Raw genomic sequence first — 14156 nt, forward strand, 5'->3', positions numbered from 1 at the left:
TGTGCCATATAACCGTCTTGTGACAAGAAACAATCAATAACAGCTCCTAACCGCCTCACTGCAGTGTCATGTACACACCTCCACCCACGTCCTTTGCGACATGAACTCAATTGAAGAGATGCGTACAATGCTGCTGAGCAAAAGAGGTGCTGTCCCGCTCCCACCTCCGGATCGTCAGTGCCTGTGGACACAAACTCTCATGTCAATCTGAGGTTTGAAAAATCTGGATGCTTAAAGCCAATGGGGATTTGTGATATCAAATACGTGACAGACATTAGAATTTTAGAGTGTGTGGGGAATGGAAATATAGCCACTAAGACTGCCTCAAAAACTGCAAGTATTAGAAGCGCCCAATTATACAGTAGAGACAGTGATGTACACGAGAACAAAGTTATTGCATAAAGATGCAAGACAACCAGCTTGTGAAGGTGAACCTCCCTAAATCACCAAACTCACTCCTGAGACGGCCGGATAGCACCACAACAGCAGGTACTGCAGAGCCACAGTGGGAGCGAGGGGTCAGAGGGATGAGCACATGTAGGCAATAAGTCGCAGGTGGCTGGCAGGGAGAGCAGATGAATATCATTGCCAAACTCACACACACATCAGCAAAAGCCACCGAAAGCAACATGTCATTTGCTGCCAGAAAAGCAGGAAGACAACAGGTGAACGTAGAAGTGAAGCAGCCGGGAGACAAACCTCTCTAAAGGACCCAAAGCAGTGGGATGTGTTGACGGCATGAAACATTTCTGTTTAGGAATAGAGAACACAAAAGAATTGCTTCATAAATTATTCTCTCTTCTGGAGGAAGAGTGAATAGACTTGAAGGACAGGTGATGTCTCTGAAATATGCAAATGGAGCTGAGCTGGTCCAAGCAATTACCTTTCCACTGCCTGGAACTTCAGACTGAAAGGAATGACTCACAAGAAAGAACAAGAAACAAAAGATGTGCTAAAAGGTAGAAGATGACGAAGGAAGACTGCATCAAGAGGAGAATGGAGACAAGCATGGAAGAGTACAGTCCTGACCTCCTACCAGCAGCTGTTCTTGGGAAAAGGAACAAAACAACCTACAACACAAACCACAGTAAGACCCATGCCAACATAGAAAGACTTAACTGCAAAGCATCCAGAAAGGCAATTGTGATTGTTGGTTCTAGACTTCTGGGTTCAAGATAAATACAGCAAGGAGCTTCCTGCAGCTTCATGAACGTAAAGACAATGGATCTCACCTCAATATCCTTTAGGTTATCTGCTATTTTAAAGATTTCCTAGCAAACAAAATTGCTGAAAATAAATGCAGTATGATCATTTCTTTCCAGGTTTTAGACAAAGCTCTGAAAGAAAAGATTAGGCATGACTATCAGACAATCTGCTAGCAGCAAGGGTCACAAAGCACTAAAACCCAGTGGAAATAGCCATGGAGATGAGCCAATAGATGTGCCTCTACTGTCAGAAGTGGCATACTAGTTGAAGATGTCCCTGCCCATGGCAGTGGGGTTGGACTAGATGACCTTTAGAGGTCCCTTCCAGCCCAAGCTATTCTATGATTCTATACCAGCTTCACAGAGCAGAGAACAACTGTGCCACTGCCTCGCCACGTTCAGTTGTCTCCTAATAAAGTGTAGGTACTCCAAACTCCATGCAGGAGTAGGAAGCAGCAGGTCAGATTTTGGCTGCTACTGGCGTTCTCATTGCTTCTGAACAGAAATTTAGGATGTTCCTACTGCATCAGAATGCTTTTACGTTGGTTTTTTTCCCCATCCAAAACAAGCAAAGATTACTAAATGATAGCAGTTATAGTCTGATGCTGAAAATGTATTAATTCATATTGACCTTGCAGCTTCTGTAAGAATGAATCAATGAAAGTGCTGGTTTTGGCTGGGATAGAGTTAATTTTCTTCATAGTAGTCAGCATGGGGCTATGTTTTGGGTTTGTGCTGGAAACAGTGTTGATAACAGGGATGTTTCAGTTACTGCTGAGCAGTTCTTACACAGAGTCAAGGCCTTTTCTGCATCTCACACCACCCCACCAGCGAGGAGGCTGGGGGTGCACAAGAAGTTGAGAGGGGACACGGCTGGGACAGCTGACCCCAACTGACCAAAAGGATATTCCATACCATATGTCACCATGCTCAGCATATAAAGCTGGGGGAGGAAGAAGAAAGGGGGGGACGTTCAGAGTGATGGCATTTGTCTTCCCAAGTAACCGTTACACGTGATGGAGCCCTGCTTTCCTGGAGATGGCTGAACACCTGCCTGCCGAGGGGAAGTAGTGAATGAATTCCTTGTTTTGTTTTGCTTGCGTGTGCGGCTTTTGCTTTACCTATTAAACTGTCTTTATCTCAACCCACGAATTTTCTCACTTTTACTCTTCCGATTCTCTCCCCCATCCCATTGGGGGGAGTGAGTGAGTGGCTGGGTGGCGCCTGGTTGCTGGCTGGGGTTAAACCACGACAATGAAGAATCATAGAATAGTTTGGGTTGGAAGGGACCTCTAAAGGTCATCTAGTCCAACTGCCCTGCTGTGGGCAGAGACATCTTCAACTAGATCAGGTTGCTCAGAGCCCCGTCCAACCTGACCTGGAATGTTTCCAGGGATGGGGCATCCATCACCCCTCTGGGCAACCTGTGCCAGTGTTTCACCACCCTCAGCGTAAAAAATTTCTTCCTTCTATCTAGTCTAAATCTATCCCCCTTTAGTTTAAAGCCATTCCCCCTTGTCCTACCAGAACAGGCCCTGCTAAAAAATTTGCTGCCATCTTTCTTATAAGCCCCCTTGATGTACTGATAGGCTGCAATAAGGTCTCCCCAAAGCCTTCTCTTCTCTCGGCTGAACAACCCCAACTCTCTCAGCCTTTCCCCATAGGAGAGGTGTTCCATCCCCCTGATCATTTTTGTGGCCCTCTTCTGGACCCGCTCCAACAGGTCCGTGTCTTTCTTATGCTGAGGGCTCCAGAGCTGGACACAGTACTCCAGGTGGGGTCTCAAGAAGAGAATCAAGAAGAAGGAATGAAGAAGTGGATCTACTTGGACTGCATAAGAAATACTGCATTTAGTTCCATTCTATTTATTAAGAAAAATACTGACAGCCTGAAAGCTGCAGAACAGCAGCAAATCTGCTGGGAAAAAATGAACATATGAAAAAGATAAAGCGTTTCCAAGTTTTAAATTTTGCATATTTAGTACTAAAGGATCAAGACCTTAAAACCCTTTGCAAATATATGAAACAGGAGACTGAGGAGGATTTAAGATAGCACACAAGAATAACTTTAAGGGATGAGATGAACTGTTGAAGAGAAAATATGTAGGTAATATTGAGAAAGCTTTACAACAGCAAAATTCATGAAGCTGCACAATGAGAAATTCAACACCCTTGTACTGTAATTACTATTCATGATTCATAATGATCTGAAAGCCGAACTTTTCAAATTTGTACCAAGCACTTTATACTGCTTTTAACCAAATATTAGGAGTATTTCATTCATGATCTACTGAACATAAGAAAAATTTAAAGGAACCCAGCAAATGAGCATGTAAAGGAGACACAATGACAGTGATGAAGCACCTTGTAATATACCCACAGATCTTTTTTTATAAATCCAATTTGAAATTTGAAGACTAAAATAACTATTTTATCTCCATCATTTTAAAGAACAGAGCTCCCTCTCGTGGCTCCAGAAGGTGGATTTGGGGGGAGGGGGGAGAAGAGTACAGAGCAGCATGAGACAGATCAGTGCGAAAGGACTCCTGATAGTGGAATTAAAAGGAAGATGCAGTAGGAAGGACAGGTGACTTCTTTTAAAGAAAGCAATGTCACCTGTACTTTAATGCTAACTTTTAAGTTACATTCTCTGCTAACGTAACTTCCTCTGCTAGGCCTTTCTGCACCTGAGCATATTCCTTCAATGTAAAGCACTCAGATCTCTTAACAGGTTTCTAGTTCAGTCATAGGCAAGGCACAGGAAAGGAAAGAGTCAGGACAAGAAGTGTGGCACTGTGCAGCGGTGTGGGGACAGTAAACCAGATAACGCCCTACAGATTTTCCTCAGCATCATAGCTCCGTGCACTGAGACCACACACAGGAAAAAAAATGATTGGCTTCAAAAAGTCAAGAAATATATGCATAATTACATGAGTGAGAGAAGCACAGCTATTTAAACACTGAAACAAAATCATCTGAAGAAAGAAAATCACATTTCTTTAAACCACTCTGACAATCCAGCCCTGCAATCTTCACAGAAACTTCTGTTCAAGCTCCAGCATTGCTCTCCTCCTGCAAGCCCACACTTCTTGCATCAACTATTCAAGAAGGGAGGACGGAGCAATGCATGAATGAGCAAACACGCCGGTGCAACAGCATTACCCAGCACGGTCTAGCTTCTGCTGAGTCCTGGGGACAGGCTTATGCAAGGACAGCAATGGGAAGAAACATGCTCACACGCATTCATTCCTCACCTTAGGGGAATAGGGGAGGAGCAGTGCTGCAAACCATTCTTTCTTTGCTATATGGCTTCTTAAAAATATTTTTTTTTTTAAAAACTAACAGATTATTCCACTTTCCTAGCTGACAGCTTTGTAACCTGAAGGTCACACCTGTGACAGTAAGTATTTCTCTGAGGCAAGAAAGTGAAGGCAGTACCCAAAGCTAAGCTTGTAACCATGGATGAGAAGACTTTTCATGAACAGAAGCTCTACCCATAAAAATTCAGGAAAGTGTTGGGTGTTTTGGTGTGCGTGTGTTCCCCGCCCCCGGCCCGTTCCCCCCCCCCCCCCCCGCATTGTTTAATGAATATTCATGTTTCACTTTACACTGCTAGACACTTTCTTCATTCAGGATCATACATGGATTCTTTTTAAATTATTTTATTTCTGTATGAGAATTTTAGACTGGACAAGAATTTACACAGCTATCTTTTTGCTAACTGCACTTCACAGCATATCGTTAACTGCACTGCACAGCATATAAAACTATTTTCCCCAAGAGCATTAAAAAGTGTTTCCTCTAAATGACAATATTTCTTTGCTGCAAAAACAGGATCAACGCCATGAAACATGAACTAGTGAAGAAAAAACAATTACTCTTAAGTCTCCAGAACAGCATCAGAAGACAACTGAGAATCAAATTCTTGATTCATAGGCTTGTGCTCACACAAGATTTTGCTTCCAAAGCGCAGGACCAAAAAAGAATCAATTTCCTACCATGAAAAGAAATTACCATGCCTTCAGCATTTTGCTATTAGTGAAATATCTCCGCTCTATCTCCAATCAAAGGCAATACTTTTTCTAAAGAGCAATCCTCTTTTAAAAATGTATAAAAATCAGTCTATAAACAGGGATATATCCTTAAATATTCAATCAAGTAATACACCTGGTAGATGAAAGACAGATTAATTAGAATGACAGTACAGTCTCCCCATAACCCACACATACAGGACTTACAAATACACTTGTTATGTTGGAGTACCTAATCATAATCAGATTTGGTAATTTGCTTCATCGAAACAAAAAGGAAACATTTTTAGAATTGATCATTCAGTTCATGTCACTTTCATGGAGATTACTTTGTATTGATCAACATTTAAATAGTAGTTGAAAAGAGAAAGATGAGAAAAGGACAAAAAGTATCTTTACATGCTAAATACAGCATGAACCAATAAAAGCAAAATAAATTAGATCACTATAGCCAAACCAACCCTGTGCATGCGCTCACTGTAATGAAGATAATTATGAATGAAAGAGATGGTTCTTCATGTTTCAGTCATAACAAAAGGATAGTTTTAAAAGTGAATTTACACCGTAATCTGCTCAAAAATGAAGTTTGCCATGCTGCAATTAAAATCTGTGTGAAGCTGAACCATTGTTAGCTTTACAAAGACACAAATGCTGGTTTGTTTGCTGAACAACATTTGCATGTTTCCTACCTGTGGATTCCAACTGGGGTCCAGTTTTTTCACTGTAGCAACATACTCCTGCATAGCTTGATGAGGGCTGGTGTCTCCCAGGGCTTTCCAAGCCTCCCTAGGAGAGAGAGCAAAACATCAGCGAGCCGCTCGGAGACAGTACAATGTGTTTTTATAGTGTCATCAGTGGAACACAGTGAACGGATTCATCTAAGCACTTTCAGGGTGTGCAAAGCCATCTTGCATTCAGTTTGAAATGGTCAACTTTTCTCTGAAGCCATGAATGGCCACTGTCAGCACAGCACTCCGCTGTGAAAGGATCTTTCAGGGGGTCCTGATCTGGGCTGGAACATCACTTTGTGTTCACAAAGTAAAGCTGTTTGTAAAGCCATTGCTATTTTCACAAAATTTTTGTTGTATGCAGGCTAATTCTGGATGAACAAAGTAAATACAGGAGTCTGGTATTTCATGTCTGCATCAGGCATAGCAGCAAACATTTCCCTATTAAACAAAGGATTTTAAAGCCAGTTCAGTGGCAGACTCTCAGAGTTGACATCCTCTTGGTCCATAATCTGTCAGCAGATGAGACAAGATGAAACAAGAAGTAGAGCCAGAAATTGCTAAAAATTACAAGAATTTCCTCTTACCATTTCTGCTTTCCCTCAAAATCAAAGAAGCTTGGCTTGGGAGTGTTACAGGTTCCAAATTTCACCTAAAGAAAAGAAATTTCCTTCTGTTAGAACAAAGCAAAGGGAAGGGGACTCACACAAGGAAATACTGTGTTCTGATGGTTTCAGGGTAATTTTGTTCTTGTGCCAGAGGAAAGGTTTTTGATGGAAAGAACTGACACAACTCAACCCCATCTTCCCCTCATTTTAGTGCTGTCGCAGTTATTAACGCCTCTGCATCCCTGTGTTTTCTTTGTGTGATGCAAGAGAAGCAATTTTGTTATGCAGCTCATTTTTTTTGCATGCATTGTCCAACAGGGATAACCAGCAAGTGATTTCTCACTTAATGTTATGTTTAGTACCCAGCCAAATGCCTCATCCTCCACCAGTATCAAGAAAAATTCTGATGATTAGGGTTTCTACAGAGATGATTATTCATTAAGGCTGAAATTCACCTGCTTACGCACAAAGCTCAAGTAAACAGACTTTGCTTAATTATTTTTGAGGTCCTCTGGAAGGCAAGGGGACAAACTCAGAGCAAAAGAATGCCAAGCAGCTTCTGAATTTGCTCCAAGGCATCTGGCTGCATAGGAAGCACTTCGTGAAAGACAAGTCAAGGCCTGAGCAGAAACACTGGAGATAAACGAGTCTGTCAGAAGCAAGTCAGAAATTAAAATGTGGGGGGAGAAATAAGAAACAACACAAGGAAGCAAACGAACGAGCCAGAATTGGTGGATAGATATATGGAAAAAAAAAATCTTATAGCCAGTGTAAAATGGACTTGGTGCCAGTACTGATGGGACAAATACAAAGCCCTTCCTCTCACTGCAGGGAAGTCTAGCAGCAGTATCTCCACAAAAGGGAACACAAGAGGACTGACAGAGGCTACGCCTGCCCAGGGCTCCAAAGGCACAACCACATTCCTGTGATGAGGCCAGCGCTGACAATTGCCTCAAGAACGGAGCAATTAGCAGGTTGAGATTTAGGTAACATAGGTATTTTGTTGAAGTCGGCTCAGGAGAACTGTAAGTGAATGTGCCTGTCCCTGCCTGGAAGAGCCAGGGAATATGGGTCAGGACCCACCAGATCTGGCTGTTATCAGTGCCCCTTTCTCGTAGAAAATAAAGCCCTTTGCACACCAGCGTCACTGGTAAAATGAATCTAACTGAAATGAAAATATCATTGTGATAGGGAATGAATTTACACAAAACATGGATTTTTTTTTTTTTTTTTTTTTTTTTTTTACTTTTTTAATGAAAGTGCTATATATCCCACAGGGATGATGAAAGACTGTAGGAGCCAGAGTCCAGAGCAGAACCACAGCTCCAAATGCAACAGCCCCTGGGAAGCAGTTATCACAGCAAGTCCCCGTAACACAGGGCAGAGCCCAGTGCAAAGGAAGCCCAGCACGGATGGGGTATTTAAGCAGACCCCAGGGAGGGAACACAGATATGTTCTGCAGGTGGTCAAAGGCTGCTGGTTGAACATTTTGTTAGCCAAGCAAAACTAAACTGCATTCAAATGTTTTATGAAATATGCTCAAGTGTTCAAGCAGGTGAAGTGCTTAAATCAACTAACAATTCTTCACCTTAACAGGGTGGGGATTTTATGCTGAGGATGGAATCATTAATCAGGCTTTAAAGAGAGCATGCCCATGCTGAGAGATATTTATTAGTCACACTATGTTTTCATTTAAAGTGTTAGAGGATATGAGTGACCGTAACTGAAATTAATTTTCTGTACATCTGACTGTCTCCCAGTAAGCAATTCATTCAAATTAGAACATCTTGGCTGGCCTTTAAAACAACATATCACATTTCATGGAGAAATAGGAGAAGGGGCTAGCAACAGTTAAGTCCTATAAATCAGTCACGATTCATGTTGTACTATAAATGTTTTCTCCTGTGCTCAGAGGTGGACTGGACCACTTATTTTAAAAAAACAAAACAAACATGGAAATAAAATGCAAATTCATTATCTGTACGGAAAATGCCTGCTTGGCAATTCTTTAGTTCAACATCTAACCTGCAAAAATTGGCCAAGTTGGATAAAAAAAATCTCATCTGTTTTAATATTAATTTTCCACTACCATCATCAAAACACAACAGCAGTCTCCTCTCTTTAGATTTGGCATTCAAAGGCCGTTCCAGCATCGGGAAAGACTGTTAGTAACATCAATAGTAACACAAATCAAGGAACAGTAGTTAAATTTCATCCATTAAGAGGGGAAAAAAGTGTACTTGTGCCCTGTTTGCTATTTTAAGATATATTAAAAAGGCTTGCAATGGGTTTGTTGGAAAGAAGAAAATAAAGGTTTTGGCTTCCCTCTTTTTGCTGCAAGACTCCATAATGCATCAGAAACCAACCAGGAATCTAACATTAGAGGGGACCCAAGCCTGAGAGCTGAGGAAGGGGAGTTTTAGCTAAATATGCCAGTGCACATTCATGGCAAATACTGGGGGAAGAATTTTGTGAAGGATTCTGCCCTCCTGCTACTTCCCTGGAGGGCCTCAAAAGCTGTTTTTCTCTATAACCAGCAGAAAGACAAGAGCCCGTATTAGTATTTCAAGTCAGAGTTTCTCATTCTGTGTCCACAAAATAATTACTGGTGGTCCCCAGGGCGCTGACTGGTCACTTGATGCTTAGCTCTCCTCATTTACAGTTCATCAGCTGCATTAAAAAAAGAAGACAGCCAGAATGCATTAAATACTCTCCTAGTGTTGCTTCTGCATGCAGAGTTGCCTGCAGGCATTATACTCATGAATCGTACAAAGATGCCCCAGGCAGCTCCAAATCGGAAGTGTCTGCAGACGTCTCCATTTGTGGCCAAAATGGAAATTTAGAAACCTTGGATGAAGCCTTCACCTGAGAGCTGAAGGTCACAACATTCAAAGAGTGCTCGGACAGACAGATGCTCAGAGACGTGTTAGCACTGCATACCATCCCCATACGACTTCGGCTGCTGGTCCAGACTCTGAGAAACCTTGAGATTCTCCTTACACATTACTCCACAACTGATCTACCCCCTGCCCCTGATGGTGGTGGTGCTAAAAAGACTCTTTGCTAATTTTTCAAACTAATACATTTATACAGCAGGAAGTTCCAGCCAAATATTCTTACCTGATTGTAAATCTTGTAAGGTGAATCAGATTTGCAGCCTCCCTATGGAGTAGTAACAAGAACAGAACTCACCTCCATGGACAGCAGGACTAAGTTCTAACAGTACACAGGCCAAGCAGTCTGAATTTCTTTGGCAAGACAGGAATTCCTGCCTGTTCCTGCCCAAAGCTCTGCCCCATTAACCTGCCCCAACCCGTGGGAAAGCCCTGTACTCAACTGACTGGAAGTGGAGTGTAAGGAAGAACAAACAAACATCAACCACAGAAGGCAAGGGGTCCTAGCCCTGATGACCAAGGGGCTGTATGTCCCCAAGAGACAGAGAGCATGACGCTGGTAACACCAAGTCAGTGCCATCACACCGCTCCGTGCAACAGGAAGCTGCAGGCAGAAACTCTCGTGTTCATGGCAGATTTGTGGCATCATGTTCTACAGTATTTGAAAGATGTCATACAAAAATGGGATTATATTCTTGAGCCTACACTCAGAGACAGTGTAAGCCCCATTTTGCCAACGGCACTGGATTTCCAGCTTGCCTGCACCTCTAGGCATTTTCTTAGGCACTGACACATCCTCCTGGCAGGGCAGGTTTTTTTCAGAACTTGCTGGAAATGATTGGACTGAATTCCCTCCCCTCTCTGAATGATGGCCACTACACTGGTCTCCATTACTACAGCTTCTGAACCTCAGTTTTTTGCATCCTCAACACGACAGGCAAGCGCTATCTTCACTTCATCACTACAGACTCAAGGCACAGACAAGTGATTTGCCCAAAGCCACACAGAAAGTAGGGGGAGAAACAGAAAAATCAGTCCCAGTCCAGAGCCCTACTGACTAGTCTGCCTCAGAACAGGAGGAAGAACAGAGTCATAAGCTCAGCAACATCTTCTAAAAACCTCACTGGAGATGACAACTAAGCAATTCCCTTATTTTCAAGTCTCTGACACATAAACAAAATCAGAGAGAAAAGTAATAAAAACCTGAAATGGCCTCCAATAAAAGGTAATAAAATTCCAGGAAAAAGCCTATATACCCAAACAGTTTGAAATAAATAATATACAGTATTTTAACAGAGAGCTCAGCTGTTAGTGTCACCTCTTTTATGATGGTGCTGTACCTTAAATCAAAGCCCTTAGTGACATAAAACACTAAACTGAAGAAAGACAAGGATGCCAAATCAAGGACAGGGGACAGATCTGAGTCAGCACCTTTTGTGTGCTAGCAATACTACCGTCCACCGGAGTAATATATTAGCAGCCCATTATGCATACTGATACGGCTGCTGTAATTAAATAGAGAAAACTTGCATTAAGCGCCCTCGTTTTGATTTAAAGCACAAAATGCTGCAAAACTCAAAGTTAGCAGAGCATAATCCTGCAGTAGCTGTGCTAGCAAACTTCTCCCATCTCCACTGCCAGCACTGCTCTCCCAGGCACTCTGTAACAGGGATGGCACCTTTCTGGACAGCACTGGGCAGCCGAAGGCACGGAAACCCAGGAGCTAAGCACAGCCGGAAACCAAAGAGCACAAAGGCACTTGCTGTTGCATCCTGCTTGGCCAGGGACAAGAGGGACAGCAGAGAAGAGGACAGAAGTGCCCTGTTCCCCTCAGCTGAAGGCAACTGGAAATCTGTGCTGACACAGTGTTAATTATCAGCTTTTTCTGACTTCTATCAAAACTGTTGTGAAATAGCTTCTGATTTAAGTGATTTTTAACATTAAACACCTTATTGGTCTTACAGAGCCAACACCAGGAAACCCTCTGGAGTCTGTTGACAATCACAAGCTGATATGCACGTAATGCCTTCCCATTTCCACCAAGGACAGTTCCAAAGAATTTGCAACAGAGCAAAAAGTAAGAGGTTATTTGCAACAAATCTCCTGAGAATACAGACAAAAAATTACAGAAGAGAAAAAAAACCCCACCCTTTCATTTCATCTCATCCTAGGCACGGTCTTGTTATTCTTAAAAGTTCTCCTAGTATTTTTTTCCTACCTTCCTTTTTCTTAAAAAGGGAAAGAGATACCTGGAGACCTGTTTAAGCACTAGAAAAATCTGAAAACAAAACCTCACGTGACCAGTCTGCTTTTAATACAATTAATGGTCCACAAAACACAGCCTAGGAGCCACCAGCTTAGAGGATAATTAAATATTGCATTAAAAAAATGAAAGCACTTAGAAGTGACAGTAGTAGGACAAGGATTACTCCATATGGGAGGAAAATCATGGGGAAGATGCGCACACCCAACTTTGACTAGTAATCCAAACGGCTGGGATTCAGTTTGCAAGTCAAGGCAGCATCTCTTACCACACACCTGAGTCATATTTGTACTTTTACTCTTTCGTCTTCCAGATGTAACAATACTTATAATTTTTCTGGTTTTCCAGGTTAGGTGATTATTACAGTCCGTCGTATGTTAACTGGTGCTTTTTTGTTTGTTTTACATAACTTCTCCCACAGTAGCAGGAAAAAGTCACATTTTGCATTCCCATAGGATGCATCCTATAGCTTGCTCAGTTCACAGGGACTGAATGGGAGAAGGAATCATGTTCAACATTTTAACTAGAACCAACCAGTTTAGTTTCCCAGTCCACCCTAAGGCCCTCTGCAGACAGATCTGCACAGGCACATCCTTCATGTGGTCACATCAAAACCCCAAAGATTTAATGCTCACACCTGGGTCATTACTGCAGATCCCCGATGTCTCTAACAGGGAAGTGAGCACCAGCGCCAGCCGTGCACTACAAACCATTCAATCACCTTCGCTAACCTGCCCCAGTCGCCTCATCACCCAGCATACACAGGGAGCCTGGCAAACGCAGGCGAGGCAGTGGTATTTACCAGTCAAGTTACTCCATAAACACTCGGTGGACAGGCCAGCAACCCACCGGTGACCTGTCACAGCCAACGACAAAGGCCAAATCCTCCACACCAACACCTGACTTCAATCCACCGCACAGTCCGCTGAAGCCAAACAGATGCCTCCGCAGCAGAGGCGAGCGGCGCAGTGTTAGGGCTATCCACACTGAGTGAGGGGGAGAGGTGAGGAACGACAGCTAACATCATGAATTCAGCGGGACTCTGTCCTGCCAGACTTCATCTACCTTCACCACGGGCGAAGTCAGCGGCACCGAACTTTGTGCTGGACAGAAAGCTCCCCACACCCCTGTTTCCCACATCCCCGACACAACTTTTTCCACTTGGCATCGTCACATTTTGTGCAGCAGCCACGCAGGCCCGTGGCCGGTGGCCCCGGGAGAGTCCCAGGCCCAGCCACTCGGGTACCGGGCCAGCCCCCCGCCCCGCTCCTTCGCCCGGGCCCCACGCCCCGCCCGCAGCCAGGCGCTAGCTGCGGGGTGCCGGGGCCCAGGCCGTGAGTCGTGCCGGGCCGCCCCGGTCCCGCCTCACCTGCTTGTAGCGGGCGTACAGGTAGAGCAGCTGCTCCTTGCTGGCGGCGGGCAGCAGCGCCGGCAGCCGCTCGGCCGCCTGCTCGAAGAGCGCGGCCAGGTCGCGGCCCGGTGGCGCCGTCCCAGTCTCCTCGGAGCCCGAGCTCGCCTCGTCGCCGCTACCGGCCGCAGCCGCCGCCACCGCCACTAGCGGGGGCGACGCCATGGCGGCCCGCCGCCCGCCCGGTCCGCCCGCCGCGCCGGTCCCCCTCATGCCTCGGTACGCGCGGCCGGGCCGCCCGCGGAAACGTGGGCCGCGCCCGAGAGTTCCGCAGCGGCCGCGGGTCCAAGAGCAGGGCGTCGGCGAGCAGAAGACATGTCTCCTGAGCTCGGCTTTATAACCCCTCGGCTGCGGCTCTGCTGATGGCGGTTAAACAGAAACACCCGGCGAGGGCGCTGCCCGCACCCTCAAACTTTTTATAACCTTTGCCAAACGTGAGCCCTCCCCGAGCACCCCGCGCCCCCAAACCCCCCTTTGCCGTTGGCTGGGACCCGCGTCCCCCGAGGTCCTGCCCCGGGGGCCGGCGCCACCGCTCCTGCGGCGGCAGGGCCGGGGGGGACCCGCCGCGTCCCCCGCTGCCGCTGGAGGGCACTCGCAGGCCGCCCGCGGCTCCGGGCCGGGCGGGAGCGGGGCGGGGGGAACCCCCGGCCCTCGGTGGCGGCCGGGGAGGGACGGCGGGTGCCGGATTGCAGCCGGCATCCTCCCGGGATGCGGGTGCCGGGGGGTGGCCCGGCCCGCCCTGCCCGGGGGGGGGCCGAGGGGTCCCGGCCAAGCGCCATCCCAAAGGCGATTTATATTTAGCCCGGTGTCTCCTTCGGGCAGAAAATTTCCCCCCTCCCTGGCACAGCTGTCGAGTCCATCTCCCTCCTCCACCCCCGGCCTCAGCAAATGGCAGCCCCGAGTCCCCTGGAGAAACCTTGGCCACCCTGGCAGCGCCCCGACCCACTCCTCCTCCGGCCGCTGGCCACCTCGGCCGGGCACACTGCTCCCCCCCGGCCTGCTGCGTCGCATGGGGGGCTG

The 14156-nt window shown here is 45.7% G+C and overlaps 1 protein-coding gene across 3 annotated transcripts in view; it reads right to left on the bottom strand.

Annotated features, from left to right (window-relative positions):
* The window catches only part of ACBD6 (acyl-CoA binding domain containing 6), a 91743-nt gene extending 78404 nt beyond the window's left edge, over positions 1-13339 (bottom strand). For all 3 annotated transcript variants that reach the window (XM_076339689.1, XM_076339691.1, XM_076339690.1), the window contains exons 1-3: positions 13098-13339; positions 6551-6615; positions 5925-6021 (exon numbers count right to left, since the gene is read on the bottom strand). In XM_076339689.1, the coding sequence (XP_076195804.1) occupies positions 5925-6021; positions 6551-6615; positions 13098-13301 (366 nt within the window). In that variant the 5' untranslated portion in view covers positions 13302-13339. The remainder of the gene's footprint in view (positions 1-5924; positions 6022-6550; positions 6616-13097) is intronic.
* Between the last annotated feature and the right edge of the window lie 817 nt (positions 13340-14156).

This window comes from Aptenodytes patagonicus, chromosome 5 (assembly GCF_965638725.1).
Source record: "Aptenodytes patagonicus chromosome 5, bAptPat1.pri.cur, whole genome shotgun sequence".
Lineage (NCBI taxonomy): Eukaryota > Metazoa > Chordata > Aves > Sphenisciformes > Spheniscidae > Aptenodytes > Aptenodytes patagonicus.